This window comes from Aquarana catesbeiana, linkage group LG01 (assembly GCF_042186555.1).
Source record: "Aquarana catesbeiana isolate 2022-GZ linkage group LG01, ASM4218655v1, whole genome shotgun sequence".
In the NCBI taxonomy this organism is placed as follows: Eukaryota; Metazoa; Chordata; class Amphibia; order Anura; family Ranidae; genus Aquarana; species Aquarana catesbeiana.
This window is the reverse complement of record NC_133324.1, coordinates 561,330,919-561,353,226: the sequence shown is the minus strand read 5'-3', so window position 1 is coordinate 561,353,226 and position 22,308 is coordinate 561,330,919. Positions and strand designations below refer to the sequence as shown.

Below are 22,308 nucleotides of genomic sequence, written 5' to 3'. Positions count from 1 at the left end.
ATTTATAGTGTATTCCTGAATTGCTTGAAGCAGTTTCTTACTTATTCAGTCCACATCAAGAAGCAGTATGGAATCAGTGATCCCTTCTTGTAAGCAGCATTTACTTTGTAGATTTGAATCTCTCTTTGCCAGTGTAATGAAGCTCTTAGGAACTCTGAAACACCCCTATATCAGTATCAGTGTTCACATTTCACCTCCAGTTTTGTTGTAGCTGTAATTTAATTATTACATGTCAGGCATCTAGTGAAGTGGTTGGATTGTAATGTTGATACCCAGAGGAGTCTAAACTGGCGTCCTCTACATATAATCAGTTGAAAACCTTTTACTGATTGCCAGTTCTCAATAGGTATGCAAAATCACCTTATTTTTTTTTTTTTTGCAGCTCTTGCTCAGAGTTGTATTAGCTGCTTTTTTTTCAAAGGCTTTACAACATTAGCTATGCAACTGTGAGCTATAAACTGAAACTGGATGCTACTCTAAAGTGACTATTCTAATCATCACATATAGAGCAAATTTTAATGATCCTTGGTAGTTGGTTGGTGGGATATATGATTAGCACAAACAAATGCTGCATTGCATGACAATTAAAATTATTTGGGGATCTTAGCAATGTGCCCAATATACAATAAGCCAATGAGAGGACTTCTATTCCTATATTTAAATCCCCTCGTCCTTCACTCTTCTTAACTATGGCATTTGATTGTGGGTCCCTCTCCTAGGGCATAAATAGTTATGGTAGTTAGAAGTGTTTCTCTTCCAATGACCATACCATTTGGCTCTTGTCCCCTTTCCTTTTATTAGGAAGGCTCCAACACAGAGGGTTTTTTTTTTTTTTTTGCATAACCAATACTTTAGGTAACTTACTGTATCTTGATTGGAGAGATAGTAGCAAAGGTATTCGGTAAAAGCTGAATACTCTGGTTTATAATAGCTGTTCAAGAAACAATGTAACAACTTGGATGAGCTCTCTCAAACCTCTCCAACCTCTGCAACCTCCCATTAATTTGATATCACTCCCTTACAGAAGACATTCATGGAAAAAAATCATAAGAAACCTACATAAATATAACTTCAGTTGTCTATTTCTTTAGATCTACTGATGGCTTTCACTAAAGGTGATTTCTGGTTATATGTTATTTAAACAAACGACTGTAATTATTTTTTTCATTCAGCTTGCTGATTTGGTGAAGTTTTTAGTATTTTATATTCATCTAACATTAATACTTTGGCAAAAGCCATTTTTAATTATTCCAAATCCAGGTGCCTGTCTTCCCCCTTATATATTGATAGGGCACACCACCAGCCCAGATTTATATACAAAGACCTTTAAATAGTGTTGTTAGTACTATTTTTTTGCTGTTTCTTCCTAGGTCATATGATCACTATTCTTTTTATCACTGCATTATGGCCTAGGTTGGGGACAGAGCAGAGTGCACAGTCACTGTCTGTGAAGTATCTGATCTGCTTACGGGGAGGAGAGATGTAGCGCGTTGTGGTTTAGCTCCACCCATGACCCGTGCTGCACTGCAGTAATAGTAAGAAAAGAAATCACATGACCTAGGAAATAAGCATATAGTAAGGCAATCTCTCCCCGGATGGGGTTTGAACTCACCAAAAAGTTGAAAAAAGCAAGCCTTAATCAAACAATTCCTTCACCCAGACTCCCATCATCATCTTAGAAGGCAGGCAAAAGGGTTCATAAAAATTTTTTGAACCCTTTTGGAGTACAACATTTTCCTGCCTCCTAAGATGATGGGAGTCTGGTTGAAGGAATTGTTTGATTAAGGTTTGCTTTTCTCAACTTTTTGGTGAGTTCAAACCCCATCGGGGAGAGAGTGCCTCACAAGGTGAAGACTGGGAGTCGGTGTAGGATGCACACACAATCCACTACCTAGGATCACCTATTATTGTAGACTCACTTTGCTACATCATCTTAGTGTATAATATATGCACTTGTGGAGTTGGACACTTATCCAGCATTAGCGCTGTTTTAACATTGGACTGTTTATACATTAGACTGTTTTTATATGTTTCTTTTTTCTTTTTTTGATTGGTTTATCACTGTACGGGGCGGTTATTCCTACTATTGTACTTTAAACGGCTGCTATCTCACTGGATCCCTGATAGATTAAAAGGGACTAATGGGATTATAGCATTATTGCTACTAATTTTATCGCATCGTTTGTTCTGCTTGTATATACTGAAAAGGACACTCAGGATTGAAGGGTTAATTTGGCGCAGAGCAGTGTACTGAAGGCCTGATTTGTGCACTCTTTTCTATATAGTAAGGCACAACTTACTTAACCTAAATGCACACCATAATCACAGCGTTTCAGAGGCTCTGTGAACCTGTAGGTCATTACCACCAAGAAGAGGGAAAGCCTAAAGAACTGCAAGCCTGACAGCTTTCTAATGTGCTGTAAGCAATACAAACTTCAGAGTTAGGATTTTTAAGAAGGCAATATTCCATGGAGCCTGCAGCTAAAGAAATCAGTGAAGGCTGTTGTTAAAGCTCTGTTGGTGCTTGTTAAAAAAATGTGGATATTTTACTATCCATCATTTGGATACAGGTACACTTTAGGTTTACAAAGCACCTGCTAAATTTTTCTAATTCTCATACTGTCATATATTTTCTGCACCTGGCTTTCCTGCTCGCAATATTCCTATAGCTGTAAGTATTGAGGCATTAAATGGTGGTGGCTCCATGCCTACTGGCTACTTTGCTTAATGGGTCCAACATTACTTTCTCTTTCTCAGCTTACAGCAGCTTTATCTACTTGCTTTTGAAGGTAATTGCATAGTTCAGAACTAAGAGACAGAAGCATCTAAAAAAGCTTGCTGATACAGTGTGTAAAAGGGCAACAGAAAATATACTTGATTCTCTGCCTTTAGTATATTGGCAATAGCTTGCAATACTTCCTGTTAAGATTTTTTTTTAAACCCAAGGAGATTTCATATGCAGGGCAGCAATGTTCCTACCATAAATGTATCTGGAATGAGAAATATATTTTTTCCCTTTGCAATCAGTCAGATTATTACTTTCTTTCTTCTCTTTCAATTGTAATTATTCATATTTTGTTTTAACATGACTGGCTGCTAGGAAAATCTGGTAGAGATTCCCATCCCGCATGGAAGCTTCCAAAGGACAGCATGCCTTACCTTCAAATACCTCTTTAAAGTAGTATTATACCCTCAGCTTTTTTAAATTTAATACATTGAGCATGACAAAACAGACATTCCTCTGTAAACTATTTGTTGAAATTCGTACTTATTCAGCATTTACAGTTTACAATTTTCAATGCTGCTGGCTCTTGCTCTCTCCGTGTTGTTTCCCTGAACTTCCATTCTTTGCAGGAAAGAGTTAACATTGAACAATGCAGTCTTCAGTCAGTCTGTTAGCTTGGAGAAGGGAAAAGGGAGGAGGAGTCTTGCCTTCATAGGCTACAGGGCTGTGTGTTTCTCTTGATATACACATTGTATGGAAACACAGCTCTAGTGCATTCATGCAATGGCAGCTCCATAGGATTCTGCTAGTGAAAGGGGCCACCCTAAAGCAAGAAACCTAGGGCAGTGGTCATGGCACACTCTTAAACTGGAACATAGGCAAGGATTAAAAGATGAAAAAAGTGCATACTCAGTAAGTGATTAAATCAGTTGCTGAAAGTGCTTACAAACTGAGGGTTTAATATCACTTTAAGTGCATGTTACTGCATTATTGCATCTATTAGCATGTGGAGGGAGGGGAATCAAAAACATCATGTAAATTGCAATCAAGCATCATCCTGCCTTTACAACTTAGCCATTGCAAATTCTGTGCATATATCAGTGTAAAAAATAAAGTATATAGAGCACATATATATAAATTCTGCTTTGTAGCAGATTACAGGATATAATTTAAAAGTACATGGGGTACTTATCATACTTCACTTGTCTGTTATTGGCAATTTGTTAAAGGCCCATGAAAATGAAGATATTTTTGATAACTGTATGCAGTTAATATACATTAGGTAATGATGGTTGGGACAAATAATAACATTACCAGGGGTGGTTGTAAATGATACCCCCTATTCTTATCATTTGTTTTTTTTCAAAACTGTTTTTACCACTGTACAATCAGCCCTGGCAGTATTATAGTTCTTCCCAAATCCTTTCACCAAATTCTAGCATTACATGTATTAACTCCAAACAGTTATTACAAAGACACTTTGTGAACTTATTTTTATTATCCAGGTTTTTGTTTCTAATGCCTATTGCAAAGATTACTTATTAGGTTTAGTATTTGTGATGCATATAATGTATTTTTTAAAATATTTTAATAGATGAAAATTGATATTTAGCAATGTCATTTAATACACCAAGCTGTTTGCAACAGTTGGGCATTATGACTTTGCAACTTTCAAGATGTAAGGTTTAAAAAATGTAAAACAGTGCATTAGTTTTTCTCTCTCTTACTGAACACTGTATTTATCATTCTATTAAATACAATTTATTAGGTTAGTGAAAATACAGCTTTAAGTTTAATACTTTTATTAGTTTCCCAACTCTATTTATGATTCTTAAAATCTACTCAACATGCACGATACGTAATAACATTTTTAATGGTGTTGTTCAAAACAGGGAAGCTTTAACCCATGAATCCTATTAAATCTACTTCTCTCTTAATACTTGACCCCAGTCATAGATTGATGTTTAGCAGTCCAGCATGATTGTTGGAGCTGGCTTACTACTTACTTACTATGCCTGCAAAAGTTTATATATATTGGACACTGGAATAGGATTCTGTGGTTCTATATGGTTCTTGGTTATGGTTATATGGTTCTTGAATAGTGCTACACTTTCTCAGATTGTGGTGTTACACTTTCTTCTGTGTTTTAATGGTGTTCTAAATATGTTTAATTCATGGTTCAATTTTTAAGTATTTCACAAACTGTGCTGAAATGTGTTTGATGTATCACTTGTATTGGGTTCTACATCCAACTCTTCTTGCTGACTTTTTTTAATATGGCCTTAACATTGGTCTGTGATGGTCCCATTATATATCCTGAGAGTTTTCCCTAGCAGACTGTTAGTTTTCCAGGTGAGTGAGGCTCAAGATGTGTTTCCAAATATTTCCAAAGATGTGCTGAGTCCTGATTTTAAAATTATTAAGCCATTTGTCTGGGATGGAGCCATTATCCGTAAACCTCATTTTGTTTCAGTTAAGGCTGTTTTACAGACCCTGCTTTATTGTCATCTTGCCAAAACACTTGGATTCCACATATCAATGTCACATGAAGTTTAATTCTCCCACACTTGGAAACCAGCAATTTTTATCACAAAACTGTTACAATTTCTGTGTAGTGTGGGTGAGGCACTCAGCTTCTGGAATGCCAGGTTTGCAGTTTAAGCCAGCTCTGTTCACTCACACACAAAACAGTTGTGATTGGCTGGTCAAGACAACCCACTTGGCAAGAGCCATTCAATAGCCCTTGTAATTAGTAGGAATGGAAGATGCCATATGCACGTAATTACAGGCAGGTAATGTAATTTCATAGATGAGGCACACCTTTCAGTTCACTACTTTTAATTAGCAAAATTCACAGTATCCTAAAGTAAATTACTTTAAGTCTTCAACTTTCATATCATCTTCATATTGAACTTTCTTGCTCCACCTGGACCAGCAGCAGAGGCAGGCCCGTCAACCTTACGGAATGAATACTCCACCGAGAAGTTATTTTTATGTTGTCCTCTTCCTCTGCTCCAAACAAAGAGAAGAAGGAAGCAAAAAAGTACAACCCCCAAGAATGTAATACATCCCATGGCTGTTGACACCAAAATTGTTTTCAGGTCCAGAGTAAACTTCAAAAATACATGGGTGTCATTGTGGGAGGTATCATTATATTCTGATAAATACAGTGTTCTGTTGGAATATGGAGAGTTGTCACCTTTTACAGTCAATGTTGCAAAATAAGTATCATTCCCTCCAGCATTTGTTGCAATACAAATATAGGTCCCACTATCTTGCACTTGAGCATATCTTATCTCTAAGGTTCCTTCTGGCAGGACAGTAGATCTTCCTACACTCCTGCTTGTTATCATCCTTCTCTGTGGTGAGACCCAGACAATTAGTGGAACAGGTTCTCCATCTGCCTTACAGTGGAAGGATACTGCCTGCCCTTCATGGGCTGTAATGTGTTGCAGCTTCCGGTCCCTTATTTTGGGTTTTTGGCATGTGAAATATTCAAAAAGTATTGAATCTGGAAAATCACACAAAGCATTGCCTTGAATCTCAACAGGAGAAGCACAGACAGGTTGGTGACCATCAAAATTGAGGGTTTTTCTTCGCTGCAAGATCCATAGTAGTCGGCAGTCACAAGCAAGTGGATTGGCATCCACTCTCAGTGTCTCTAGAGTATTCACTGATTGAAAAGTGTTCTCCTCCAAAGTTGATAGGAGATTATTAGAGACATTCAAGAGTCGGATCTGTCTCAGGCCATAAAAGGCTTGGGATTCTACCATAGTGAGAGAAGCTCCTACTATGTGAAGCTCTCTGAGCCTGATTAAGTCACGGAAGGAACCCCGCTGGATGATCCTAATAGGGTTGTAAGAAAGATTTAGGTATTCCAGGTAAGTAAGACTTTTTAGAGCAGCTGTTGGTACTGATGTAAGATTGGTATAAGTGATTGAAAGAGAGGTAAGATTTAGTCCTTGAAAAGCAGTTGGGCAAACATCCTCTAGAAAAGGCCAGCAGTCAATCTCTAGTTGTTTGAGGCTGGAAAGTTTCTGAAAGTTTTGTTCTTCTAAATTGCTAATGCCCAAGTGACGAAGTTTAAGGACCTCAAGACCTTGCAGATAAGACAGTGAGTCGGCAGATATAGAAGTTAAGTTGCATTTTTCAATTGTCAGCTGTTCTAGTCCTACCAGTCCAGAAAAGGCTTTCTGTGAAATATACAACAGTTCATTGTCTCCAACTTCAAGGCTTTTCAAATTCCGCAGATCCTGGAACATGAAGTCCAACAAAATAACAATTTTATTTTCACTAATATCCAACAAAGTCAGATTGCTAAGTTTGTTGAATACCCCAGCTGGAATAAGTTTCAGCTGATTACCCTTCAGCTTCAAGGTTTGTAGGTAGAAGAGGTTGGCAAATGCCCCGGGCTCAATAACTGAGAGAATATTTTCACTAAGGTCCACTTCTTCCAGTTGGGGAAAGGATGAAAATTCACCAGGATTCAGGCAGCGAATACGGTTCTTACTAAGGTCCAAAAGCTTTGTTTCAGAGGGAATGCCATCAGGAATTGCTGAGAGGCGCTTACGGTGACAGATAACTGACCTGATTTGTGGTGTGCATTCACAACGGGCAGGACACCCCAATGCATTTTCTTCTGAACACAGTAGGAGAAGGTGGAATACTAGGATGGAGGGCCAACATGATGTCATTTTACTAGGCATCATACAATGAGAAGTGCTAACATTTTTGCAGACACCTAAGATCAGAAACAAAAAGAAATTAGAACATTAAAATAACATTATTATGTTAGATTTATGAACTGCAGCAAAATATTCCGGATATAAAGCATTATAAATGAATAATGTATCTGAACAACAATAAACAGAAGTTATTGTTCTACAAGGTGAGAATAATTTTTGCATTTCACTAGTTATTTGTTCTCACATACCAAGGAACATAGAGTGGCCATAATAACTATGACAGTACCAGTACTATTTAGCTTCTGTCCCAACTCCATTTTCTTCACTGGGATACTAGCCCCCTGAAACAGCCAGGTTGTCTATGTTTAGAACACTGACATTGGACATAACATTGCTGTCACTGGGCATACAGCATTTCGTTGCTTAGATATAAAGTGTGACCGCCGTATCATGTTCCTAAGGTACAGGGCAACCACACTTCTTCCAGCCAGGCCTATGGGATTAATGCCGGTCACTAACGCTACCCCACCCTCTTTACTGTTTGTATTATTTATGTTCCAAGCCTGAAGACCAGAGGTAGAGTAAGAAAGGGAAAAGTTCCCTCAAGTGTCTTTCCTACTGACAAAGTTGGCTGCCTGCCCAGTTACTGTTTATAAGATTTGTTGAAATGTTTGAATGTACCTCATCTGCCTCATGTTATTGGATTGTCCCCAGGGGTATATATACTTGTGTCTGTTCTTCAATAAATGTTTTGTGCTTTTATCCATCCTACACTGAGTCCTGGCTAGTGACTGGGTGGGCTGTGGGATCAGGGAGCAAGGGAGCTCATACAGCGGACATACTCCTCAGAAGTACGGGGGTCCGTCACAATAACTGACCTGGAATTAACTGGTATAATGTTACTACTCCTACAGAAAAGCAATACTTACTGTAGAACAGTTTTAAAATCCCAACTAGAGATGATATTGTGTTGGGGTTGTTGATTTCAAACAATGCACAGCATATTACAATGTTCTGGGTTATAGTAATCAAAACACAATGTTGTTTAATCTAATTTATCAAATTAGTACTGCATATACTTAGGCCACATGTCTATGAATATAATAGGAGGAAAATTTTATCAACAAAAGATAGACAGAACATACTGTAAACTGGAGTGTTTCAAACAAGCTTATGTAAGCACATTACTCAGTTTACTCCTGTGGGCAAAGGGTATACAAGAGTACAAAAGAAATATTGTACCTATAGTTCTTGGCTTCTGGTTTGAAAAATAAAAGGAGAGAATACTTAAAATTGTTATCAAATACTTACCGTAATTTTCCTTTCCTGGCCTGTCCTTACGTCAGCACACAATAGGATAACGCCTCATCTGGCACCCACAGGACCACCTCTTCCTAGCTAAATAAAAGAAAACCCCTCCCCCACTAATGTGTTTGATAATCTAGCCTGCAACAGGCCACTTGGGAGAGAGTCCTGTGTTGACGTGAGGACAGGCCAGGAAAGGAAAATTATGGTAAGTATTTGATAACAATTTTCCGGATTCCTGGCCATACCTCATGTCAGCACACAATGGAATTTAACTAGCTGAATAAATGGAGAGAACACATGAAAAGAAACATTGACATTCAAAGAAAAGATAAAAATAATTTATATGTCTTGTCCCAAACTTTGCAGAACTTGCCGACTGCACACCTAGCTTGTAAAATTGAATGAAGGGCTAGCCATCTCTCATATACCCTTCACTGACATCCTGGCATAACTGCCCCAAAGGCTTCCACTCCTCAGGTGGAAGGAGCTTGCCCCTGTTCCTGAACAGAAAGGCCCACTTCCTGCCTGCCAATCTAATGACCCTGGTGAACCAATAGAAGATGACTCAAGAACCTGTCAGTGAAATGAAAAGGATTGCCCACTTTCCTCATGTCTTTGTACACTGTTAGCAACTTGTGTAAGGACCTGAAGTCTTCCTGGTGTGTACTCAATGACTCCATGTGAATGCTTGGAGGGACTGCCCTCAGGTTTTCCTGGAAACTGGATACCACTTGGAGATGGATGTAGTATCACTATTTCTGGTAAAAAGACACAAAAGGGATCTTTGCAGTGCTGCAACCTCCAACATCCTTCTGTCTGAAGCAACTGCTGACTGAGGAACTAGTTTTACCACTAGGAACCACAATGGAAATGAAGCTAGTGGAACAAAGGATGCCTGAACTAGTGCTTTCAGAACCAAGCCTAAGTCCCATGAAGGGAACAAGAATTTCCTTGGTGGTCGTATATGGATTACGGCCTGCATGAAGCATTTGTTCAATGGAGTTGTATGCCAGACCAACCTCAAGCGCTGATTGTAAAAATGTCTAGAGCTGGGGACACAGGAAAGAAAACTTTGCTGAGCAAACAGAACAAACTTCCTTCATATGCTCATATGTAACGTTCATGGTCTTGTGGTCTTCACCAAGGTCTGAACCACCTTGGCTGATTCAATATCCAGGCTTTTAAGAGTCTCACTGGATTGGGGTGCTGCCATTGATATTGACATAAAAGATCTTATTTGACCGGAAACAGGATTGATGGTGCTGAATGACATCTGGGGAGCAATGAAAACCAAGGCCTCTTTGGCAGGTGGAAAGCACCTGTATTGCATAAATGTGTTCATAATCAAGGACACTGGAGGAAGACAAACACTAATGGAAAAAACCCATGGCACTGTGAATCCACCTTCTATGACTTCACCTTTGTACATTTTTACAAATACCAGATGCTGTGTATTCAGTGGACTTTCTATGAGAACTACCGCTGGAATGTACCCTAGAGCCAATACTAATTGAGGTACTTATTGTTAGAAAACAATTTGCCTAACTGACCCGTTAGTGGATCCTGCTTTCCCAGTAATTAGACTGCCTTTAACTGCCTGTAAGCGGGTCTCCGTCCAGCGAAAAGTTTATGTTACGAAATGTAAAAGGAAAAGACAGACATTGGGTGTCCTCTTGGTGGGCAATGTAAGCTACTGCTGTCCTGTTGTCAATCATCAACTTCACTCGGGCCCCTTGGAGAAAGATCCTGAAAAGGTTGCAATGCTAGAAAAAAAATGCCTTACATTTAAGTAAGTCAGAGCATCTGAATTCCACTAGACTCCCATGGCCTTGTACTTGCCGCTTCAGACTAGAGACAGACTTGCATCTGACACCAGAATTATTCCACCTCCTGGGCTGAGAGGCACACCACAAAAGAGGCACACTGGTGTCCACAACTCCAGTTCTTGCTAATGTGCAGACACAAAGACTTTCTGATCCATAGGCAGCCCATCCTATTGACTGAGGAAGGCAAATTGAAATGCCTCCATGTGCCACCTGGCCTAAGGCAGCACTGGAATGGCCTCTGTAAAATGTCCCAATGGGGACAATGCAATCCCTCGCTGACATAAATGCTGTCTCCATGGTCCCACCTTCAAAATACTTTCCAAATGTCTAGCAGCCTGCTCTGGATTGGATTCCATGTAAACAGCAAGTTTGAGCCCCCTCCAATGTGGTCTGGTAAATTTCAGCCTGGCCTTTTAGTTTTGGCCTCTTAAACCCTTCAGAAATTCGACCTATTTGAGCAAAAAGATGGCTGCTTCCTCTTATTAGACTGTGGCTTCTGTGACTCGCTTTGTCAAGGGCTTTGCCAAATATAAACATCCCCTTATGGAGAATGTAACAAAGGGCTTGTGTGGAAGCTTCCTCCACCCTCCAGTGGTGCAACCACAAAGCTCTCATGGCTGTGACTGAATGCGCCAGCCCTAGAAATAAGTCTATTGAAGCCTCAGCCAAAGGTGAGCAGCCAGGTTCAAGTCCTCCAGAACCATACCCACTCCTGCAGGTTCCTCTTGAATTAAAGGCCATTTCTCAATGCTTTAAACATCACAGCACTATCACTAGTGCTGTATACTGTGGCAGGCAAAAACCTGCCATAGTATACATTTTCTGCAAGTCTGCAGGCCAGTTCACCACAATTTCTGAGTTGAAGAGGTCTTTCTGCATGCACACTTTTGAGGTGTTCAGGTGCATTTTCAATGCTTTTTGCCATGTTATAGATGCGTTCCATAGAGGAAAAATGCAACGTGTTCTCCTTTAATTGAGTGTACTGAAATACACTGCACTGGTGTGATGTAAGCCATTGGAATCCATGGTAAACACTGTTCCTGCATTTTTGACTCTAATAAAAATGCATTGGACTGCATCCGTTGTGAATCAGGCTTAAGTCCACTTTTCAATCCGTGGGATTCCTAAAGGTATTAAAAGGCAAAGACACTTGCGCACCTGACGCTGGCAGGCCCCATCCACTCCTAGAAGTGCGTTGCTTAAACATGCATCAGCCAGCTTCATTGGATAAAGCTTGGAGACCTTTATTGTAAATTGATCTTCTTATCAGATCTCTCCCATTCTTCATCAATGAGCTTTTAACTCTTTGTTGTTATAGGAAAAGAAGGTCCTTCCTTTTCACATTTGGAAATATCTGCGTGCATTTACAATGTCTGGGCCTGCGTCTTGCCTGTGACATGGATATTTGCTGCATACTTTCCGCTACAGCCTATAAGTTTTGAAATTTGTGCATCCGCTTCCTTATCCATTGTCGTTTGCGGCAATCCATGCCAATTGACTTCCCGTCACTGCACATGCAGTGTAGCGTGCAACCAGGGCTGGGCAATACATTTTCTATTGCGCTGATTTAAACGCATGTGAACCATTGCCACGTGAGTTGCTTGAGGAGCATGAAAGCCACCCTGTGTGGTAATGTGAGGAATGCAGATTGTCCAGGTCAGGGGATGACCAGTGGCAGGTCTTATGTTTTTTGGAATGTTTGCATTTTGGGCTTCTGCTCCTAAAATAATGCTAAACACCATACTTTGCATTCCTTGAGCACTCTTTGGAAGATATGTCCCAAGCCGCCCCCTCGTACCTTCCAGGAGAGCGGCATGCTGCCTATACAAGACAGGAAAAACACCAATGCAGAGCTTACTAATACCACACCTGTAGAATATTTGTGCTATCCAAACGACATTGCCCGCGACCCGGCACAAAGGACACCCAGTTTTAGGAGACTTTACCGTCAAGCATTCTGGGTCTTCCAACTCCATGGAGGGGCGGTGCAGTAGGGGGGATAGCCTTTCAGCATCCAAAGTGTTTACCACTGCAATCCACAGGTGGCCTGGAGCATGACCAAGCTAGGAAGAGGTGGTCCTGTGGGTGCCAGATGAGGTGTGTGCTCACGTGAGTTATGGCCAGGAAAGGACATAACCACTTCAGGGGATAACCACTTCAATACAGGGCACTTTCTCCCTTCCTGCCCAGGACAATTTTTAGCTTTCAGCGCTGTCACACTTTGAATGACAATTGCATGGTCATACAACACTATACCCAAACTAAATTTTTATAATTTTCTTCCCACAAATAGAGCTTTCTTTTGGTGGTATTTGATCACCACTGGGTTTTTTATTTTTTGCTAAACAAACTAAAAAAGACTGAAATTTTTATAAAATTTGAAAAAAAGAGTTCTCTACGTTTCTGTTATAAAATGTAGTTTTCTCCTTCACTGACAGGCACTGATGAGGCTGCACTAATGGGCACTGATGAGGTGGCACTAATATGTAGAATTGATGGGCACTGATAGATAGCACTGATATGCAGCACTAATGGGCACTGATAAGCGGCACTGATGGGCACTGATAGGCAGCACTGATGATCACTGATAGGTGGCACTGATGGGCGGCACTGATGGGCACTAATAGGCAGCACTGACGAGGATGTACTGACAGGCATTACTGATGGGCATCTGTGAAGGGCAATGACTAGCGTTACTATTATTTTTTGCTAAACAAACTAAAAAAGACTGACATTTTTGACAGAAATTTTTTTTTCTCAGTTTCTGTTATAAAATTTTGTTTTCTCCTTCACTGACGGGTACTAATGGGCACTAATAGGTGGCACTGATAGGCGGCAATGATGGGCACTGATAGGTGACTCTGATGGGCACTAATAGGCAGCACTGATGGGCACTAATAGATGGCACTGATAGGCAGCACTGACGAGGATGTACTGACAGGCATTACTGATGGGCATCTGTGAAGGGCATTGACCAGCGTTACTGATGGGCACTGATTGGCACTTTGATAGGCACTGATTGGCAATTTGGGTGGGCACTGGCTGGCAGCTGATGGGCACAGATTGGCATTGTGGTGGGCACTTCTGATGGGGGCTGCGCTGATAAGCAATGTGTTGATTATCAGTGCACACCCCCCCGACAGGAGAGCCACCGATCGGCTCTCCCTGTCAGTGCGAACTGAGTAAAGATGATTACCGGCACTTTCTGGTTCACGTGGTAAACAGCTGTGATTGGTCACAGCTGATTACGTGGTAAGGCACCTCCTTCAGAGGCTCTTTACCATGATTGGAGATGCGGTGTGTCTGAGTGACACCCCACACCACCGATTGCTGTACTAGCTTGTTATCCTGCTCGACGTCATATGACGCCCAGTCAGGATAACTGAACCAGTTCCCAGCCGTCATTTTGTTATAGGCCAGATGGGAATTGGTTAAGAATATCTATATAATAAATATAATGAGTATTGTGCATGTGGATTAGGGTATGGTTATATGAATATCCCTGTATTGCTATATTGTCTCTGGAATATGTCTTTGTATTTTTACTGTTTGCGTTCTCAATAAAGCTTTGAGATAAAAAAATGAATATCATATGGAAAAGCAATTTCATTGACAGTTATACAACAAAACACTCAAAAATGAAATCTGACTGGCAACAAATCGAAATGAAAGTCAGCTAGTTAAAGTAGTTGTAAACCCCGGTCATGAAATGTAAACTAATCACATATATCTGTAGTGTTTACTTATCTCTCTCCAAAGCTCTAAGTGCTGTTTCTCTCTGGTGCTTAGTTTCTCTGTTATCAGCATGAGTCACTTCTGACAAGTTCTCCGACACATGAACTAACATGAGATAAAATTTGTGTCGGGGAGGGAGATAAGCACACAGCTTGTCTATTCAGAATACAGCTCTGCCTGTTCCTTTGTTCCTCTGCCTATGTGAAGGGGGGGGGGGTTCCTTTCCTCCAATAAGCTCCCACACAGTGTATAGAAGCTGTAACTGCAGTTCTCCAACCCCTCTACTGTACTCCTCACAGATGCAGAAGGATTTTATCACAAGTCTGCAATTCTGAAGGGTTGTAGACAAGAGAAGAGTGCAGATAAACAAGTAAAACTTATGTGGGGAGATTTGTTTCATCTCTGTGTATCATCTGAGGCCAGTCACTACACTGGGTATATGTGAGGGTTTGCAACCACTTTAAAGAAAGGAAATCCGAAAACTGTACATGCCTCCCCCCCCCAAAAAAATAGTACACAGGGCATGTGTACTTACTCCTCGCACTTGCTGGCAATTCCCAGCTGTCAAAAAATGTGGCTGCTGTCAAAAAATGTACCTTCTGTCAAAGGTTCTGTTCACACTAGTGTAATTTCATATGCGGCTTGAGTCACACAGAATCGCACAACAGATTTCTTGATCAGTGTGGTTTTGTCTTTAACTTAAAATCTTTGTACTATGGTAATAAACTATGGTATGGAGTGTATATTCCTCCTTATTTTATCATCTTTTGTACATCTGTATTCCCTGGGGCACCTTAGAAGTCAGTTTCTTGTTATTTTTGGTCTTTGGTCTCTGATTGATTGGATGTAGTGTCCTTACCCTATGTCCTGAGCATCCCATAACTCTGTTTTGCTCTCTAAAGGCTAGGTATCCCATGAGAGCTGTATGCCATTGGACTCCAGCCTGGTTGCCTGCATGCCATGACTAACAGTGCAGGACTAAACACCAGACTGCAGATCAAATACCCAGCCACCTCTGCCCCATCATCATGTATCGCCTCTCTGAGCTGCTGAGGTTGGGAAACTGGCTGCGTCTAGAAGTCCAGGGACTTGTGGACACACCCACATTGTGACATTTGCTGTTTCCAAGAGTTTTACAAGTAAAAATCTGTATTTTTTTGCTAGAAAATTACTTAGAACCCCCAAACATTATATATATAGATATAGATACAGTATCTCACAAAAATGAGTACACCCCACACATTTTTGTATATATTTTATTATATCTTGTCATGTGACAACACTGAAGAAATTACACTTTGCTACAATGTAAAGTAGCGAGCGTACAGCTTGTATAGTGTAAATTTACTGTCCCCTCAAAATAACTCAACACATAGCCATTAATGTCTAAACCGCTGGCAACAAAAGTGAGTACACCCCTAAGTAAAAATGGCCAAATTGGGACATTATGAGCTTCACAGGTTGCCACTGGAGTTCTCTTCCACTCCTCCATGATGACATCACGGAGCTGGTGGATGTTAGAGACCTTGCGATCCCCCACCTTCCGTTTGAGGATGCCCCACAGATGCTCAATAGGGTTTAGGTCTGGAGACATGCTTGGCCTGTCCTTTAGCAAGGCAGTGGTCGTCTTGGAGGTATTCTGAAAAATAACACACCTGCTCCCCATTCACACCTGAGAACTTGTAACACTAACGAGTCACATGACATCCGGGAGGGAAAATGGCTAATTGGGCCCAATTTGGACATTTTCACTTAGGGGTGTACTCACTTTTGTTGCCAGCGGTTTAGTCATTAATGGCTGTGTGTTGAGTTATTTTGAGGGGACAGCAAATTGACAGTGTTATACAAGCTGTACACTCACTAATTTATATTGTAGTCAAGTGTCATTTCTTCAGTCTTGTCACATGACAAGATATAATAAAATATATACAAAAATGTGAGGGGTGTACTCACGTTTGTGAGATACTGTATATAGATAGATATATATATTTATAGATATAGATATATATATCTATATCTATATAAATATAGATATAGATATCTATATTTATAAGCAGAGACCCTAGAGAATAAAATGACATCGTTGCCATTTTTTATGTCACACGGTTTTTGCACAGCGTTTTTTCAAATGCAATTTTTTTGTAAAAAAATCATTTCAATGAATTAAAAACAATAATATATCCCCCAATTTGTATAATATGACAGATGACATTACGCCGAGTAAATAGATACCTAACATGTCATGATTTAAAAATGTACGTGCTCATGGAATGGCGCCAAACTACAGTACTAAGAAATCACCATAGGTGATGTTTTTAAAATTTCTATAGGTTACTAGTTTAGAGTAACAGAGGAGGTCTAGTGCTATAATTATTGCTCTCATACAGACGTTCACGGGGATACCTCACATGTGTGGTGCAAATAGAGCTGCACGATTCTGGCTAAAATGAGAATCACGATTTTTTTGCTTACAAGATAGATCACGATGCTCTCACGATTCCCACGGCGTAACATCATCTTTCAAATTAAAACCCAAAAAAATTGGGCTAACTTTACTGTTTCGTTTTTTGTTTTTTTTTAATTCATTGAAGTGACGTTTTCCCAAAAAAATGTGTTTGAAAGACCGCTGGGCAAATACAGTGTGACATAAAATATTGCAGCAATTGCCATTTTATTCCCTAGGGTCTCTGATAATATATATATATAATGTTTGCAAGTAATTTTCTAGCAAAAACATTGATTTTAACTTAAGAAACAAGTGTCAGAAAAAGATTTAGACTTTAAGTGGTTAAACTTCCTGCATTTACACGTTGTTAAAAACTTGGCAGACTGCCTGGATTTTTTCTTCACACACAGAAGTTTATCCCTTTGATCTAAGAAGGAAGAGTTAGTTACAATGTTTAATGTTAAAAACTTGACAAACTGCATGTTTTTGACAGCTGAGTGAGCAGATAAGTCTCTCCACTTGTTATATGAAGGAATCAGCAAACTCTGCAATAGAGATCGTCAGGGGGGTTGAAACGATATCACGATTTTTTAACGATTAATTGTGCAGCTCTAGGTGCAAACACCATTTGCGTTCACTACGGCACACAAGCATGTGGGGACAGGGGCTCTTTAAACATTTTTTATTATTATTTATTTTATACATTTTTTTACATTTTTACAATGTTCCTTTAAATTTTTTTTTTGATCACTTTTATTGCTATCGCAAGGAATGTAAACATCCCTTGCAATAACAATACAGCATAACAGGTTCTTTTTATGGAGAGATCTGGAGTCTAATGCTGCATACACACGATCAGAATTTCGGGAAATGTTCGATGTGAGTTAGTTGTCAGAAAGTCCGACCGTGTGTATGCTCCATCGAACATTTGCTGTTGGAATTTCCGCACACAAATGTTTGAGAGCAGGTTCTCAAATTTTCCGACAACAAAGGAAAGTCCGATTGTGTGCAAACAAGTCCGACACACAAAAGTCCACGCATGCTCGGAATCAAGCAGCAGGGGCCGCACTGGCTATTGAACTTCCTTTTTATAGTCCCGTCGTACGTGTTGTAAACATCACCACGTTCTTCACGCTTGGAATTTCCAACATTTGTGTGACCGTGTGTACGCAAGACAAGTTTGAGCCGATCGTGCGTACGGGGCATTAAACACCCCAAATCTCTCCTTTATCTTTAGGCCTCTTGCACACGATACTCCTGTTTGAGCATCTATTTTTTCAGCTGTTTCTTTTTGGTATGCATTTGAGTGTATTTTCACGCATATGCGCAAAATTATTCTTGCGTTGATAATAGTGTAATGGACATATGCACACAAATGCGCGCTACTGTACGCATACGAGCACGATTTTCTACCTTATTTTTTACTGACGCTTGTTTACGCGCCTGTATGCATAGGCACATTGCAATTAATGGGATGTATTTTAGCTCAGCAAACAAATAAGCTGTACTAAGCGTTTTCAAGCTGCAGTGGGCAAGAAGTCTTAAAAGCAAAAGCTTTAAAATAAATGAATATTACCTTTATTAAATAAATAAATTAATAAATAATAACATTTTAAGCATTTCACTTAAAAAGGGTAAAAGGGTAAGAAGTGGGATTATTTAGTAAAACACGGTAAACAGACTTGTTTATCCTTAGCGTTTACTGTTATGCCCCGTACACACGAGCAGGTTTTCCATCGGAAAAAAATTTGGATGGTTTTTCCGACGGAATTCCGCTCAAGCTTGCCTTGCATACATACGGTCACACAAAAGTTCTCTGAACTTTCGACCGTCAAGAACGCGGTGACGTACAACACTACGAAGAGCCGAGAAAACAAAGTTCAATGCTTCCGAGCATGCGTCGAATTGTTTCCGAGCATGCGTAGGAATTTTGCGCGTTGGAATTTGTACAGACAATCGCATTTTCGGATAAGAACCTTTCCCGACCGAAAAATAGAGAACATGCTCTCAATCTTTTGCTGGCTGGAATTCTGCCAGCAAAAGACCGATGGAGCATACACGCGGTCGCATTTTCCGACAAAAAGCTCTCATCTGAGTTTTGCTGGCGGAATTTCCAATCGTGTTTACGCGGCATTAGCCCTAAAGCGGTCAGATCTGTGCCTAGATTTTTTTGATACAATTACAGTTTTAAAAAATTCTTTCATGATGCATTTTTGGTGTGACAAATACCTTGTGGATTGCAAACACACCTTCAATTAAGATACAAGAAATTCATGTAAATTGCATAAAATAGCATTTTACATGTAATTTAGTAAATATAATTGCACCCATGTGCACTTGTTTACAAGTAACATTTTACTTTTTCCTGCTATCTCTCAAGACTTGAAGCGGTATTAAACCCAAAACCAAAAATGTGATATATTGCAGCTTACTAATGACTAGATAGCTGCATGGCTGCAATTGTGTTCTTTTCTTTGCATTTTTTCCCTCTGTTTTCACCTGGTGATTTGGCCAGTAACACACCTTCTGTAGTAGAGTGCCTCTATTCTGGATGAATGAGCACAGGGGGCACCTTTGGACTGCAGCATTGTCAGTAGGGGGGGGGGGGAGTGTTAAATGTATTAGCAGATTTAATTAAACTAACATATTGAAGTCAAACTCCAGCTCACACTTACGAATCAGTTACAGCAAACAGTTTTTTTCCTTTTGGAATGAAGGTTTTACATTAATAAATAAAAAACGATCATTGTAAGAACCCCTGCCAGTGTTAAATGGTTTGTCTCATCCATGTTAACAGATACATTCTACTGGTGAGCGTGTGCTTTTGAAAAACAAGACTTACTGGCTGGATCACCAGATGAAAATAGAAGAAAGAAAGCATAAATAAAAAAAATTAACGCAGCCTTCACATTTGAGAATTGGTGAGCTGCATATAATAAATATTTGCTTTTGAGTTTAATACTGCTTGAATAAAATATAAGTTATGCTCAATTTGAGCATCAATAGACAGTAAACCCCTCAGTAAAACTAAACAGCAAATGGATAAAAGGTAAGATTAAAAACAGCATGTTAATGAAGTAAAAATCATGGTAAAGTAAGCACTATATGTTATGACTGGCATAAGATGAAAAGAAAGCTAAAAACCAATGCAGGGATTTCAGCAAAGGATATAATAGTATATACACAGCAGTGGCATACCTGGATCCGCCTTGTGTACAGCCAGCTGATGCATTTGTATATGTCACTATTTTTTTACCAGTTTAAGTATTGTTAAAGCAGTACTAAACAAACAAAAGAATTAATAATAATATTTTGCAATTTACCAATTCCTACAATTGGTGGCTGCATTCCTATGCATTTTTAGGCTGGGTTCAAACTGGAGAACGGAGCGGCTCCCAGCAGGGGTCCAGTTCACCGTTTCAGGTCCAATTTCATCTTTTTTCATTTTTTTTCTTGGCTGAATTCGGACCTGAAAGGGACCAGAAGATGCACAGGACTCCTGTGCAATTTGCTTCGCAGCTGCTCCGGAGAGCCAGTCCCAGTCTCCTGACATGCGAATTGGATGTGGAGAAATCTGCATCCAATTCGCAATAGTGTGAGCCCAGCCTTAAGCTTTTTTCCTTCATTTGAACCACTTAAGGACCGGGCCTCTTTCAGAGATTTGTTGTTTACAAGTTAAAAACATTTTTTTTGCTAGAAAATTACTTAGAACCCCCAAACATTGTAAATTTTTTTTTTCCTAACACCCTAGAGAATAAAATGGCGGTCGTTGCAATACTTTCTGTCACACCGTATTTGCGCAGCGGTCTTACAAGCGCACTTTTTTGGAAAAAATACACTTTTTTGAATTAAAAAATAAGACAACAGTAAAGTTAGCCCAATTTTTTTATATTGTGAAAGATAATGTTACGCAGAGTAAATTGATACCCAACATGTCACACTTCAAAATTGCGCCCGCTCATGAAATGGCGACAAACTTTTACCCTTAAAAATCTCCCTAGGCGACGTTTAAAAAATTCTACAGGTTGCATATTTTGAGTTGTAGAGGGGGGATAGGGCTAGAATTATTGCTCTCACTCTACCAATCGCGGCGATACCTCACATGTGTGGTTTGAACACCGTTTTCATATGCGAGCGCTAGTCACGCATGCGTTCGCTTCTGCACGTAAGCTCGTCGGGACAGGGCACATTTAACATTTCTTTTTTCCTTATTTATTCTACCTTTTTTTTTTTTTGCATTTTTACACTGTTTTAAAAAAAGCATGACAGGACCTCTTAAATATGACATCTGGGGTCAAAAAGAACTCAGATCTCAGATTTCCATTAAAATGCAATTAAAAAAAAAAATTTTTGTCATTAAAAGAAAAAAAAAAAGGCCCTTTAAGAGCTATGGGCAGAAGTGACGTTTTGACATCACTTCCACCCTGCCGTGATATGGAGACAGATGGGGGCCATCTTCCCCTCACTCGTCTCCATGTCCAGCAAGGGGACAGACACGATCGCCTCCGCCGCTGCCGACGGCTCCGGTAAACGGGGGAGGGCACCGGATTGTGGCGGGAGGGGGGCCCTCTCCCGCCGCCGATAAAAGTGATCTCACGATGGATCCGCCGCAGAGACCACTTTTATCTTAAACCGGACCGTCTGCTGAAGACGAGGATACTGGGGTTATGGCAGCTAGCTGCTGCCATAACAACTATACTCTCCTTCAAAGTCCTGACGTAAAACAACGGTGGACGGTCCGGAAGTGGTTAAAATGTTGATCCTGCCAGTTCTTTTACTTTAACAGACCAATCTGTCCAGCAAAAGTGGTAGTTAGAGGTTTGTGACAAACCATTTGCCACTGGCAGTGGTGCTTACAATGGTCAACTTTTATTCATTTATGTAAAAACTTGATCCCAAAAGGAAAAAAAAAATATTGCTCTAACTGGTTAACCACTTCAGCCCCGGAAGGTTTACCCCCCCTTCATGACCAGGCCATTTTGCGCTATGGCACTGCGTTATTTTAACTGACAATTGCGAGGTAAACAAAAAAAGACCGACAATTTTGAAAAAAACAAAAAAAAAAAAACAATATTTTTTACTTTATACTATAAAACACATCCAATAAAAAAAAAATTTTCTTAATCAGTTTAGGCTAATATGTATTCTGCTACCTTTTTTTTTGTAAAAACAAAATCCCAATAAGCGTATATTGATTGGTTTGCGCACAAGTTATAGCATCGACAAACTATGGGATATTTTTATGGAATTTTTATTTATTTATTTTAATAGTAATGGCGGCGATCAGCCGTTTTTAGTGGGACTGCGACATTGCGGCGGACAAATTGGACACCTAACTGACGCTTTTAACACTTTTTGGGGACCAGTGACACCAATACAGGGATCAGTGCTAACTAATGTGCACTGCAACTGTACTAATAACACTGGCAGGGAAGGGGTTAACATCAGGGGTGATCAAAGGGTTAAGTGTGCTCCTAGGGAGTGCTTTCTAACTGTGGGGGGAATGCTGTGACTGGAGGAAGACAGAGATCTGTATTTCTGCTTAGCAGAAACACAAGATCTCCATCTTCCTCCCTCCCAGAA

At 39.9% G+C, this 22,308-nt stretch overlaps 1 protein-coding gene across 1 annotated transcript in view; it reads right to left on the bottom strand.

The window, feature by feature from the left end:
• Positions 1 to 1,782: 1,782 nt before the first annotated feature.
• Positions 1,783 to 22,308, bottom strand: part of LINGO3 (leucine rich repeat and Ig domain containing 3) — a 184,303-nt gene continuing 163,777 nt past the window's right edge. The window contains exon 2 of the mRNA XM_073596372.1: positions 1,783 to 7,466. Coding sequence (XP_073452473.1) covers positions 5,617 to 7,466 — 1,850 coding nt within the window. The 3' untranslated portion in view covers positions 1,783 to 5,616. The remainder of the gene's footprint in view (positions 7,467 to 22,308) is intronic.